The sequence below is a fragment of the Aedes aegypti genome, chromosome 1, assembly GCF_002204515.2.
Source record: "Aedes aegypti strain LVP_AGWG chromosome 1, AaegL5.0 Primary Assembly, whole genome shotgun sequence".
Lineage (NCBI taxonomy): Eukaryota > Metazoa > Arthropoda > Insecta > Diptera > Culicidae > Aedes > Aedes aegypti.
Window position 1 is genome coordinate 24,194,105 of NC_035107.1, and position 14,101 is coordinate 24,208,205.

The 14,101-nt window shown below is 36.1% G+C and overlaps 2 protein-coding genes across 8 annotated transcripts in view; one reads left to right on the forward strand and one right to left on the reverse strand.

Moving 5' to 3' along the window:
• LOC5565679 (centrosomal protein of 162 kDa) overlaps positions 1-14,101 on the reverse strand; it is a 127,442-nt gene that overhangs the window by 64,582 nt on the left and 48,759 nt on the right. Inside the window, exon 1 of one of the 7 annotated variants that reach the window (XM_021839174.1) lies at positions 4,245-4,323. The exons of the other annotated variants lie outside the window; for them this stretch is intronic. Within the exon in view, the coding sequence (XP_021694866.1) occupies positions 4,245-4,310 (66 nt within the window). The 5' untranslated portion in view covers positions 4,311-4,323. Of the gene's footprint in view, positions 1-4,244; positions 4,324-14,101 lie in introns of those variants that run through there. 7 annotated transcript variants of the gene reach the window in all.
• LOC5575256 (carboxypeptidase B) overlaps positions 1-14,101 on the forward strand; it is a 59,726-nt gene that overhangs the window by 12,291 nt on the left and 33,334 nt on the right. Inside the window, exon 2 of the mRNA XM_021839176.1 lies at positions 4,305-4,493. Coding sequence (XP_021694868.1) covers positions 4,305-4,493 — 189 coding nt within the window. The remainder of the gene's footprint in view (positions 1-4,304; positions 4,494-14,101) is intronic.

The window sequence follows — 14,101 nt, forward strand, 5'->3', positions numbered from 1 at the left end:
ATCTATTTTGCTCGAAGTAAGAGGGACCATGGAGAAGAAAGCAATGAATACTAGATGAATAGGTACCGTAAGAGAACGGCGAGAGAAATTGGATTAGATGTTGAAGAGAGCATACCGTATGAAACAGTATTATTTGAAACTCATTCTGTTCGGCAGCTCCAAACCAGTCGTATTTTGAGGCGTGTTCATTTGAATTGCTGTCATCTCTGGTAAAATTGTTTGTTTCGTCTCGGAAATCTCGTCAGCGGGAAACTGACAGAAGAAATAATCATCTAAATGTTTGCATTGATGTGTTTTGATAGAAAAATACTGTGTATTTGTCTTTTCAAATTTTGTTTCCGATAATAGTCGAATGGTGCCGAAGCCGTAAGTCCCCCTATGAATTCTCATTGGCATACAATGCATTTGTCATGGGGCATACTTTCCGTTTATTGTTGGGCATATTATACCCGACCAGTGGATTACAACAAAATTGTAGCACAATTATATCAAGATTTGTTACAATTGTTATTTTAACTACTTATCAGCCAAAATTGAGCGGTTCCACGCCATTTCGCAAACCCGATTATTTTTGTATTTTTTGAATCGCCTGAAAATTTGCACTTTTAGACCGCCATTTTGAACCTCGCCTTATTTTTGAGAAGGGCGTATCGGAAAATGCATGGCAAATCTTTAAAAAACTGTAACTCGAAAACGGTTTGTCCGATCGATTTGAGATCTTCTACAAAGTTGTAGGTATTGCTTAGGACTATATGAAGAAAAATATGCACGGTAAAAATAAGTTACAGATTATTTTTTATTTCAAACACAAAATTTTAAAATCGATTTTCTCCAGAAACGCAGTTTCGATTTTTTTTTTATTTTTGGATATGTTTTAGGGGACAACTTATGTGATTTATTGCACAATGTTTCAAAATGGAAGAATTATGGACAAAAAAGTTATGATTTTTAAAAATATTACAGATTTTGAAAAAAAAATCGAAAAAGAGGAAAACAATAATTTTTTATGTGATTATTTGAAAGTACAGAAAAATTGCAATCGAAAAGTGCTTAGGTAATTTTTTTCTACGTTGCATCAATTTCGAGATATACTCATATTTATATAAAGTTTTCAAATAAAAAAAGTAATATAGGCCCTTTTCAAACATATTTCGTATTTCTCCATTCCAGAAATATTTTATTTTGATTGAGCGAATCCTAGCTAAATCGTTTATCGTTTAATCAAAACATTTATGCTTAAGTATTGAAAAAAGAGTGCACGGTGAAAAATATAAACGATATTTTCAAATGAAAATTTGAAGCTAATAGTTCTTAAAAACCGCAACATTGATGTTTTTAATTTTTGGATATATTTTGCGGTTGTTGTAGGTATTGTTTAGAACTATTTGGAAAAAAATATGCACGGTAAAAATTAATTACAGATTTTTTAAATAAAAAAAAATTAAAATCGATTTTCTATGAAAATGCATCTGTGATATTTATTATTTTTGGACATGTTTTAGGGGACAACTTATGTGATTTATTGCACAATGTTTCATAATGGACAAAAAAGTTATAATTTTATAAAATATTACAAATTTTGAAAAAAATCGAAATAAAGGAAAACAATATTTTGATAGTACAGAAAATGCATTGGAAGAGTACTTAAGTAAACATTTTCTAGGTTGCATCAATTTCGAGATATACTCATACTTATATAAAACTAGTGGTCCCGGCAAACTTCGTCTTGCCATCAAGTAGGCTGTTGAAAACCAGTACGAATCGTCCCATACAAAATGACAGTTCCGTTCACTCTCGTTATTCCGACTTTCCCGGTGAATATCCTGCAACTTTTATACACACAAACACGTCGGAACCCTTGACGAACAAAATGGAGAAAGAATTATCCAAATCCGCTGACCCGTTCGTAAGCCATTTCGTGACATACAAACACCATTCCATTTTTATTTATATAAGATTTTCAAATAAAAAAAGAAAAATAGGCCCTTTTCAAACATATTTCGTGTGGGCCATGCGATGCCATAGGAGGGACACTAAAACGTATGGCTACCAGAGCCAGTCTTGCCAAAGAACGTGAACATCCGATAAAAAATGCTAAGGAACTATATGATTGGGCTCAAAATCGGAAAGAAGAGCAGCTTACACAAATCTCCTTTTGTTATTCAACTACTGAAGAATATGATATCATTGCACAAGAACTTAACCAACTATTTTCAAGTGCAAAAACAGTTCAAGGCACTCAGAAATATCACTCGTTTATCCCTATCTCTGAAACACAAATTGAAGTTAGACAATTTTCGAGCTGTGACGATAACAAGAAAGTAGTTGATATAATTAAGAAATAAAATTGCAGTATACATATATAAAAAACAAAAAAAAAATAACAAAAAAAAAAGAATAAACAAAAAACAAAAAATAAACAAAAAAACAAACTCCTTCTTCATGGATGTACGATCTTGCCGCGATGAGAGGGCTTTACCCATTAGCCGGGCTTAGCCCTGGGGACCAAAGGTACACCGTTGTGATAGAATCACATTTTTAATGCCACGTTTAGATTTACCGTGTATATCTCTGAAGTGATGCATCTCAGCTAAATTTTACTTGAGTATTTTTTGATAGAAATTTTTCATATTTAAAAATATATAGTTATTTTTCTGTACTCAAAAAACGCACCAAAAATATCGTTTTACATAAATTCGTATTATTTTTTCAAATAATTTATTTTTTATCCAAAAATTTTCTGTTTTGAGGCATTGTGCAAGAAATTACAAACAATATGCTGCAAAACATATCCAAAAATTAAAAACATCAATTTTGCGGTTTTTAAGAACAATGAACTTCAAATTTTCATTTGAAAATTTCGTTTATATTTTTTTTTACCGTGCATACTTTTTTAAATACTTGAGTAGGGTAAGTGTTCCCTTAGTTGCGGTAGTGCCGTTTTCACTGATTTTATCACTTTATCCACAGAACCGACACTGCCAATCGACGTATTGGCTTGTTGATACACGAAATAGTTCAAAACATCGTTCAAATTGCTTCAAAATTGATTAAATACCACCAAAACTACTAAAACTTTCCTCACTTGTACCAATAGTTGCGGTAAAGTGTTCCTATAATGGAGGATCCCATAAGAAAACAACGGATACCGCAACTATAGGAACACAAATTAAAAATATACCGCAACTAAAGGAACACTGTACCAATAGTGGAGGTATTATTTTTCACTGACGTGCCGTGGATTACTGCGATGAAATATTTTTTCTCATTAAATCAAGGGTCGTTACTTTCTGTTACAACATTAACATGTACATTAAATGTGATTCTTGAATTTGGGCGGTTAAATGAAGTTCAATCGTGCTTAGTACCTCCACTATTGGTACATCTACCCTATATAGGTTTTGACCAAACAATAAACAATTCAGCTACGATTCACTCAATCAAAATAAAACATTTCTGGAATGGAGAAACACGAAATATGTTTGAAAAGGGCCTATTTTATTTTTTTTAATTTAAAATTTTCTATAAATATGAGTACAGTACTGATCCGATTTTGTCAGCCCCCGATTTTGTCTGCCCCCGATTTTGTCTACCCCCGATTTTGTCAGCTTTTTGACCCGATTTTGTCAGCCTATTTAAAATTTGTCAAAAAATTGTTATCGTCATGTTTTACCACGTTTACATTAAAATTGATGATGATGTTTGATGTCATGCACGCATGGGCGTAGCCAGAGGCGGCCCATGGCAATGCCTTTTATTAAGTGTTAAAAATCGATATTACCAATATAAGGGGGGGTAGCCCCTGATAAAAAAAAAACTGGCCACGTCCATGTCCATCGCCCTCTTAAAAGTCCATGTAACCATGTAACACGTCAAAATTTAAAAAACAGGAAGAAAATAAAATGACCTGATTTTGTCAGGTTCCCCATTTTGTCAGCCTAAAATTCATCGGGGGGCTGACAAAATCGGGTCCTTACTGTATAACTTTTTGTGTCTTAACGAAAAGATCACTGGTTCATTGCAATCGCTTTTCTATTGATAGGAAAATCTTCAAGTCACTACGAGAGAACTTTATCGTATTAACGCACCCTATGGTCAAAAATGTAATAAAAAACAGTTTTCCCATGCATTTCGTCGATTTTCTACATGCAAACTACAACTCTTCCCTTAGAGTTGACGGATTCGGCTCAAACTCTCACTTGAGGTGTAACTTGAAATGTTTACAGTTCGATTTGATGCGTTACCTTGATCGAAAAGCTCCGCCTCGTAACCGTTATCATATCACTTTGATTTGTCCTCCGCAGATGCATCCATGTGGAACTACAACATCACCTACGTGGACGTGTTCGTCAAGGGGCCGAAACTGTCCGACGCCCGGAAGTTGCTCGCCAAGGCCCGGATTCCGTTCGAGGTGATTATCGACGACGTCCAGAAAGCGATCGACAACGAAAATCCCCCCAAGGAAGCGGTGGATCTGTGGGAGAATCGCGACGGTAAGTTTAGTTTTAGGTTTGATCCGACCCGGCACGCGGCTTCACCGATACTAAACTGTTGCGATTATCGTGGAGTAAAGTCACGGCACGGCTGGCGGTGGATTTTATGGCCTGATGGTTGTCACGGGACAGCCACGGGTGTTATTTTGAAGAGTGTTGCGTGCGAATGTCACCCCAACCTCCCCCAACGCACATAAGCCATGCAACGTCTTCCTTTTTCGCGGGGAAGGCAGCGAGGCCAGCTTGGATTTCATAGGTTTTACTGACACTGATAAACTATTAGACGAAATAAACGTCAAAAACTTCCGTCTAAACAATAGAAATATTAGTAGTAGAACGCTAGTGGCGCTGTTGTCACAAAATTGATTTAACTAATTATTACCTTTAATTGTTATTTTTCATTAATTAATCGATCCCACTCAACAGAGAATGTTTTGTTTTGGCCTTTGACACTTTGAGGCCCGGTACTCACGCTGTCACATCGCAGCAAACTAGATGTTGGTCACACGAACAGCAGCGACATTAGCATTTTTAGGTTAATGCTTCTACTGTCTAAACATACTTCTAAGGACATGTCTATGTATTTATGGGGATCCCTCGTGAAAATACGACAAGTATTACTGGTCGTATTATTGTTAGTATTTTTCCATAAGTTTTTCCACAATTTTGTTTCCTTTAGATGGTACGTCAATCTGGCATCACTGAGGGAAGGCACGTTCGAGCCAAAAAGTTCGTCGAATTGAATGATTGAAAGGGCACTCGTTTCACGAATGCTCTCACGCACTGCACTGAACGAGTTTTGATTGAGTCCTTTGTTCGATGAAACTCGTCAATCAATCCCTGCAACGGGGTGCAAGGGATTCACGGGATCAAATACCCTTGGAGAGACCGATGTCGCTTTTCCCGAACTGTTTTTGCTGGTAAAGAGCCATCAATGTCGGATCTCTAAGGGCAACGACTTTTCCCCCTGTTGGACACACAGAATGGCAGTAGGCACAGGGAGCGTCCACATATGTGATGTGAGTCAACACATATGAGCTATTTTCCGTGGAAAAGCACGAGGGGGTGGCAGGTATTCAACACCCGTAGTGTGTTTTCAATCAATCATTTGTTGGATCATTTTCCGCTGCGCAGGTACCCATTTCAATAGACCTGTTCACATGAATATTTTTAAAGCAAATGTGGTAGCTACCTTTTTATCTCAACTGAGAACCTAAAAGTTAGGATTTTTTTGGAATGGATGGAATGAAGTAATGTGGCTCCGTAATGCATGATTGCGCTTGAGCCTACTAAATAAGTAATTGAGTGAATATTTTTGTGCCAGCCAAATGATATGCGACAGCAAGAGTGGTGCAATTTTCAAAAGTATGTTTGACACCGTGTACAAATATTTGGCTGGGATCTGACTGCAGTCCGAACATTTGTTTGACACTAGAGAATTACTGAAAGATTCAAACAAATGTTAGGACTGCTAAAAAATTTGTTTTATCATAACTTCAACACTTTGTTGAGACTCAATAGCTTGTGAATGACAGTAGGGGGATTCACTTAATAGCGTAAAGTGTTGCGTAAATCATGTTAAACTGATTATCCTAAATGTTTCATGACATTGCGTAAATTGCCAATGAAACATTTCAGAATGATGTCATTCGGCACTTTGTTGATCTAAGAATGCTATGGATATTAGACAAATGACAATCAACAAACATTATGAAATCTGGTTGCGAAGCAGAAAACGGTAAAATTGTGCACATTGAGGAAAATGAGGAATAAGCAAAAACATTGGACATATTGTAACATTTATGTGAATACAGCGAATCCCAAAGGACATTTTAAGCAATTCCAGCTTCGTTGGTCTCCATTTTGATTAACAAGAAATTTGAAGTTAAATCATTTGTTTATAGGTTTAATATAAATGCATAAAGAAGTTGATGTCGTATGGTGATTTGTAGGCCTTTGAGTGTTATGGCCAGAATAGGTGATTAAATTTCAATTTGGATGAATCCCAACAGAAACGACGACAAACAGTTCACTGACCGTTGTGGCCTAGGATCTCATTCTAATCATGCAATCCGCTATATAACATTTTTATACAATACAAAATGTATTGACAGTACTGGGCTATCTTTTTGCTAATTAGGTATCACATGAATGATGCCGATGGTCTGACACCCCCGATGCAGCAGACGCCCAGACGGAAACGAAATTGTATGAATCTGCCTCAAAACAAACCATGTTGGTGAACGGTTGCGATACAACTCTGGTGTACCAACCATTTGCCTAAGATTATGTATTTGATCTCCCTCAGTAATGTAGAATAGGTTCGACGATGAGTTTTTCATTGAAATGGCCACCTAAAATACGTAAACAAATGAGCAATTTTGAAATAAATGAATGACGTTTGCACCAGACAACTAGATTACCCAACGCGCATTTGACATTTGAAAAAAATAAAGTTGAACATTTCATGTGAAATATTTCATTGCAAACGTTACACAGAATACAAGTTTACGCGAGTTTAAGTGAATACCCTTAGTATAAAAAAACAAATTGCATACTATCTGCACTATAAATACGAAACCAGTGCAGGTCTATTTTGAGCGAATCCCTACCCTCCAAATAGCACCAATTTCCGTTGTAATAAAGGAAAAGAAAGTTTCCATTTAGCAACGTGCCCGGACACGTTACATACGAATCCAAGTGTTCTTCACTCGTTATAAGAGAATTCGGCAACATGAATATGCAAATGCGTGCGTTTTGTTCGGGAAGGGAGCATTGTTTCTAGTAAGTTTTTTTCAGCTAACACTTGTTATCACCAGGAACTACTCCACTTGTGGTTGTAAAGTCACCTGTCATGTTTTACCAATTGGAGTTGATTTTTTCCATGAGAAACCCCTCAAGTTTCGACAATAGGGTTGTTAACCTCTGTAGTCAATTGAAGCGACAAACAAATCAAAATAGAGGAATGTTTTTCTTTTGTAGTAGTTATCTGTAACACCTTAAGGTGAAACAGTTTGGAATCAACTTCTAAGATTGCACTGAAACTTTAAAGGCGCAAATCTTGCGAAGAAAACATCCAACAGCAGTGTACTTTTTATTTTGACTTTGTGCACTAGCAGAAAGCTTAAAATAAGAAGATCAGAAACGATTGCCTACTATTTCTCCAGTTTAGTGCCTTTGAAAACCTGAGTAGGGGCACAAGTCGGCCATTGTGCCGGCCATCTTTGGATTCCGAGATGTTTCACCTTAAAGCCACACAAAGTAAAATGTAACCAGAAAGAACACTGCCCACAAGTAGATGAAAAAACCGAATTTAGTACTATACCATTTAATTCCACTAGAGTTTGTATCCTTTGACAGATACGCGTATTTCGACCTCAACTGTAAGGCCGTCTTCAGTGTCGTGTACTAGACTCGACTTGATGCAGTTGTGCTCATTTGTCATATTCGACATTTTTGATGATTTAGAGATAATACCGTGGAACGCCATCAAATCATATAATTATTATTATCTTTATCGGTATTCGCAGGCCGAGGCTGGCTCATCTCGGATCAAATCATAAATACTTTCGACCAAATTAATACAATCTGTGAGATTGTTCTAGAAAGTTCGAAAAAATACCTCGTTTTCAACATCCAATATAACCGCATAACAATCGCATTGAGATTATATATGGGCTTTATAATTTGGTAGTAATGAAATTTCTGTCAGATCTATTTTCTGACTATTCTGTTTCATTGAGCAGTACACAAATTCAGCTTCAAATAAGTATTGTTGAGCTCTCAGTAATTTTTAGACATTTCAGTTTCTTTCCATACTGACAAAATATACATACTTGGAGTTTCATTTACTCATTGCCTACTTTTGTCGAATGTTACAAATATGTATTTAGAGTTTTTTCGATTTAGTTCGAGTGGGGCGAGAGATTCTTTTTAAGATTTCTAGTTCAATTCAAAACAAAACTTATAAATGCCATGATGGCTCGAATGCTATTCAAGTAAGACGCTTTCACTTTAAATTTCATAAAAATCGATTGAGATTCGAAAAGGTAAGGTTCTTTGTTAAATTTTTAACGTTAATACTGTAATTTTTGGTTCAACTTTCGTTGCATGGAACCAAATAGAGATAAAATCTTTTTCAATATTTTATGTAAGGTCTTTGAGGTGTATTCAGGGTGTCGACTTTCCAGAAAAAAATCCAGATCATTGAGTTGGTTGATTTGAACCGAAATAACTATAATTTGAACAAGAAGATACATATTCGACGATTTGCATGATGTTTATGCTATAGGTCGTAAGAATGAACTGAGCAAACGCTTTAACATCACTATATGTAACATATGTGCCTGTTAGATAACATTCCCGAGCGTTCATTCAAGTTGTTATGATTAAACTGAGCAATTGAAATCCTATTTACTTTTCCAACTTGAAAATCAGTAAGAACAAAGATGTTATAAGCTAGTGAACTACTTCTGATTTTATTACACAAGTTTCAGACATAAACGACAATTTTGGTACTTCTTCCTGATTATAACATTTGTATACAAGAAACACAATCCCAAAAATTGGATATTTATTTATCCAGTTTAAATTATAGCCATTGCCAAAGAACTTTCTTGGAGAACTTCTTAAAGGAATCCCACATAAATTTCTCAGCAATTCCTTTTGAAATTTTAAAGATATTTTTCCAGATATTTCTTTAATACCTCTCGATTAATTATTCTTCCCCTAGAAGCTCCTTATCTCCACGATACTCTAAAAATTGTTAGAGGATTTCTCTCAGTCTTAGAAAGGTCCTGAAAAGAATCCTGAAGAAAGGCATTATTATCAGAATAAACTGTTTTCAGAAACAACTTGAAAAATATCAGGAAATATCCTATCCATACCCTCATACCTTAAAATACGTATTTTCGACAAAATTTTAGATTTTTTATTTAGTTTCTCATGCTTTAATTTTACATCAAACATAACAAGAGTGGAACTGTCCAAAACATTCAACGAAAAAAAATCATCACCAAAAGCAGAAATCTATAAAACCAAACAGTGTTCAAACCTGAAAAATTGATCGATTGATCATCTCCAACGAGTAACCTATCAATCTTTTTTTTTTTTTTTGATTCACCAGATGTGTGCTCTTTAAATTTTGAGATATGTCATCTATTCATCTTCACTAAAATACCAGAATCCTCTCTATACATAGTTTCACTCAAATATTTTAGGCAAACTTGTGAAGATTGGCATGAACTATATTTTTGACGTTGGATAACGTCTTACAATAGAGATAGAAAACTATAGAGGACGAATGTCGCTGGTGTTCCCTTTGTTCTCGTTCAGAAACATGTTGGGTACATAAGTGTCAAACTGCATACATTTACGCGTTGACATTTATAGCCCCGTCTATCTCCGCCTGCAAAAGATGTTCCGACAGCGACGCCAGCGACATTCTTCTTCTATGGTTTATTATTTCTATTCGTCTTACGGCAACATACTGGGGTACAATTTCGAAAAAAGAAAATCGCTCGCGTCGCGAAAAGTGGTTAGATTTTGACTGTTAATAACATACTAACGCCCGGATAGATTTTCGAGATTCTTGCACCAATCGATTGGAAATCTTTCTACGAACCGGCTCCAATAATAAAAACTATTGATTTTCATGGCTAAACTATTGATAAATGGGTAAATATCGAGGCATGTCTTATTTTCCATGGAAATTTTCTTGCTGTTATAAGGTTTTGACGTTTTGAAGTTTACATGTACCGTGATTTCGTGTGAAATTGATCATTTTCCATGGTTTTTCTTGTCTGTTTTCAATAATGTTGAAATGCCCAACAACTGAATGCAGGAAAACAATTACGGTCAGCCCCTTTGGCTCATGTGCCAAAATTTTCTAACATATGTTTTTTTAGTGCTAAAAATCATCCTTTAAATAACAAATCGGGGAATCCCATTTCGGGGTGAAATTGACCACTTGTCAATGTGATCATTGTTATTTTTTGAAACGACTCTACATAATGAATATGAGCTTCCTGAATCCGAATATGCTTGCTAAATTCTTAATAATGCAATATTCCGATGGAAAGGGTTTCCTCCGTAATTGTGGGATGCCTTTGTGTGGCCGGTTCTCAACCGGGATATTATTTTTGGTCGTTCATTGACCTCAGGTCTGTCCACGCATCAGTGCTACGTTTCATTTTTCGCAGGTAGGCCCTCATGAGTTCGCCCACTCTGCCTGCCATGTCTGGCGTATGGTTGATTTCACCCACTGTCGAGTATCGGCAAGGGGCACCTTAGGTCTGTAACGAGGACCAGAAGGGTCAAGAAATCCTGAGCGATTCCACGGCCAGGCGCTGGAATGACAACTTGTGGCTCCGCAACAACGATGGCTGTAGCGCACACGATTCGCAAACTCTGTACCTGTTTTGATGTATAGTTGGGCTTGTCAGATGATTATGGTGTTATCTGCGCTGCCGAGATCATTGAAACGTCGGGCACTACCAATGTGAGAGATTTCACTAAGGTGGGCACTACTGGTAGATGTAGAGGCACATTTCCCCGGATTACGTAATCCGGGGGCAAATTGATCAGGTCGGTACCAAATAATATTTCCTCCCAAGGATGCTGAAGGTTTTATTGGCACTAAATACATTCCATGTTTTCTAGTCTAGTCTAGTCTAATGATGATTTTGAACTATTTCATTTATATTAGGGTCAGTTTTGCATAGAAATATTCACAGTTTTTGAAGGTGTAAGCATTACAGTTAGAAATGTCGGTGCTAAACAATCCACTGGTCCTATGCCTACATGTTAACTTTGAGTGTTTAAAATGTTGTGTAAGCTTAAGAATGCACTACTGAACACAGTTCAGATATCATACAGCACAGCAAGCATAATTTTTTGCTCATAACATTGTTTATTCTCGAATTATGTGCTTATTTCAAGGGAAATTGCCTACATTTAGGCGTATTAGGCAGATTTTCAAAGTTTTATTTTTTAATTTGAAATGTATTTAAATATAATATAATATAATATAATATAATATAATATAATATAATATAATATAATATAATATAATATAATATAATATAATAATTTAAATATCTGCTGTATTTTGAGTTTTTGAATTTTTCTCTACTCATCGTTTCAACCATTTTCACCAAAGCTATAAATGTATAAACAAGTGATTGTTTTACAAAATTGTTGCTGAACAAAAATTTACAAAAGAAAAACTACTATTATTTTGAGCAATTTCACCTGGTGCTTAATTTTTTTGCCGGTAGTGTGAAATTTTTCAAATTTTGTAATAATGAAATCGAATATATTTGTAGTTCACTGCCAACATTTCATGTCAATTGCTCATATGGAAACAAAGTTACAGCATGCCAAAGTTGCGCATTTTATATGAAAATCGCCTTTCACTACTATTATTCTGAACACAATTGTATGTTAAATATTATTTCATGAAAAGTCGATAGCATAAACTGATAACAATCAATGGAGTACTGATTTTGTCGAAATTTATTTTACAATATTCGAATTTCGAAGGATAACACAACAAAAAGCTGTTAAATAGTGTTCAATTTGCCCCTGGATTACGGTTCCACGACGAAGCAGAAGAAGTTTTTTATGGCGTGGAACTTCTTCGAGTATCAAAAGGAAACCATGCCAATCATCGTGACAGGCAACTTCAACACCGATATGAGTAAACAAAAGAACATGGAGTTCGCGGACTTCATAAAAAAGTACCTCAACCTCAAACTGGTTTCGGAACCCACTAAAGCAACCAATCTTAATGAATCATTCGTGGATCTAACGTTCAACTGGAATATTTGTTTGGAGAGCTAGTGTTTCCACTCATGCTTTTCCAACGACCAATTCTATCGGTGGTGAAGTGTTACTGAACCAACCAAATAATAACACACAATGTGCATAACCAAATTACTTCAAAATTGACATGCAACAAATAGTGTGAATTTTGTTTAGATTTTTAGCAGTACAAATTTTTCAAAAGTTCGTAGCGGTCTCAAACCAGGAAATAAAAGAAGCTAACATTATCCAATGTCAATTTGGCGGTCGTATCTCGGAAAAAACCTCTTACTATTGAGCAAAATGCGCGAAACAAGCAATGATCAAGGAAACTTATTTTCAAAGCAATCCACGCCAACTTATAAGTAGTTGTTCAAAGAGCACTGTTGATGTTGAAGATTGATTACCCATTTTTTCATATATCGTATTGAATGTAAACATCATGAATATTAACTATAGTATAGTTGACTTAGCCTGATCGATAACTTTGCAGACAGTCAAGTCGTTTGATGTTGTAATATTGATATTTTTCCCTGACCTAAAGTGAATTTCCCTGATTTTCCCTGACTTTTCAGGTCAAAAATGAATTCCCTGACATTCCCTGACTTTCCAGGTTTTTCCAGGTAGCCGACACCCTGTGTATTGGTTTTTGCATAAATACTTGGAAACAATTTTTGGCCCATAGTGGGGCCATTGTTCGAATCACAGGGCAAAAGTTCGACCCATGTATAAACTAATGGAAAAACTGCAAATTGTCTAAAACCCTAATACTAACTTCAAATTTAGCGTAATCTGCCTGATCGTGTAAAAAATGTCACCAAAAATTTACATTTTCACTTAATTTTGCGAAAAACTGCTATTTTTGGGTATATTTTAATTAACCCTAATTTGGGCAATTTTTTGATTAAAATTTAGTGTGTATTTTTCGATTCAATACCATTACCCGGAATGCAATTTACCGAAAGACCACTTACCGGTGTTGAAACTCGAAACAACACCTGACAGCCAACCAAAAACTACTACGGGATTTTCGCGTGATTGAAAGAAGACACCATTAACTCTGATAAAACTAGGATAATATTTTTAACGCATTGATTAATAATTACACAAGACGCTTTTTCTTCAACCTGAATGGACAGCAACAACAAACAGTCTGCGCGCCAATTTTATCAGCCAAGGGGTAGCACACTTCTATTTAATTCGCTCGACTACAAGGGGTCGGACACTACCGTTCTCCCAACACTCCTCCTTAGTGTCGACTCCTTCCTCTAACTTCTCCTGAATCAAACTACATAGCCTTAAATCTCCTCCTGAATCCAAAATCCTCCACTTCGACGTTTGGCAACCATAACTTCTTCAGTTTCTTTGAAAATCGTACATGATGTTGATCCAAAACAAACATCATATCCTGCATCAACCATACGGCTTACCGAAATCACATTAGTCGTCAGCCCAGGAACGTAGAAAACATTTTTCAACTTTACATGAATAGTTTCGCCATTCGCTCCATACTTCAAAAACTCACTGGTTCCGGTAGCTCTTACCAACATCTCCTTTCCGTCAGCAAGGGAAACGTTTCTCGCACATGGTACTACATTCTTCAGTCGCCCAATCTCTCCTGTCATATGTGCCGTACTGCCACTATCAATCAGCCATCCACCCGATTCGTCCAAATTATCCACCAATGTGAAACACACATTGCGTGAACCATTTCCTCTTGTACCACGTTCATTTCCACGTTCGTCATTTTCCATTCTCCACCTTTCCTCAGCATTTCGTCTGCTTGCTGCCAATTTCGGACAATC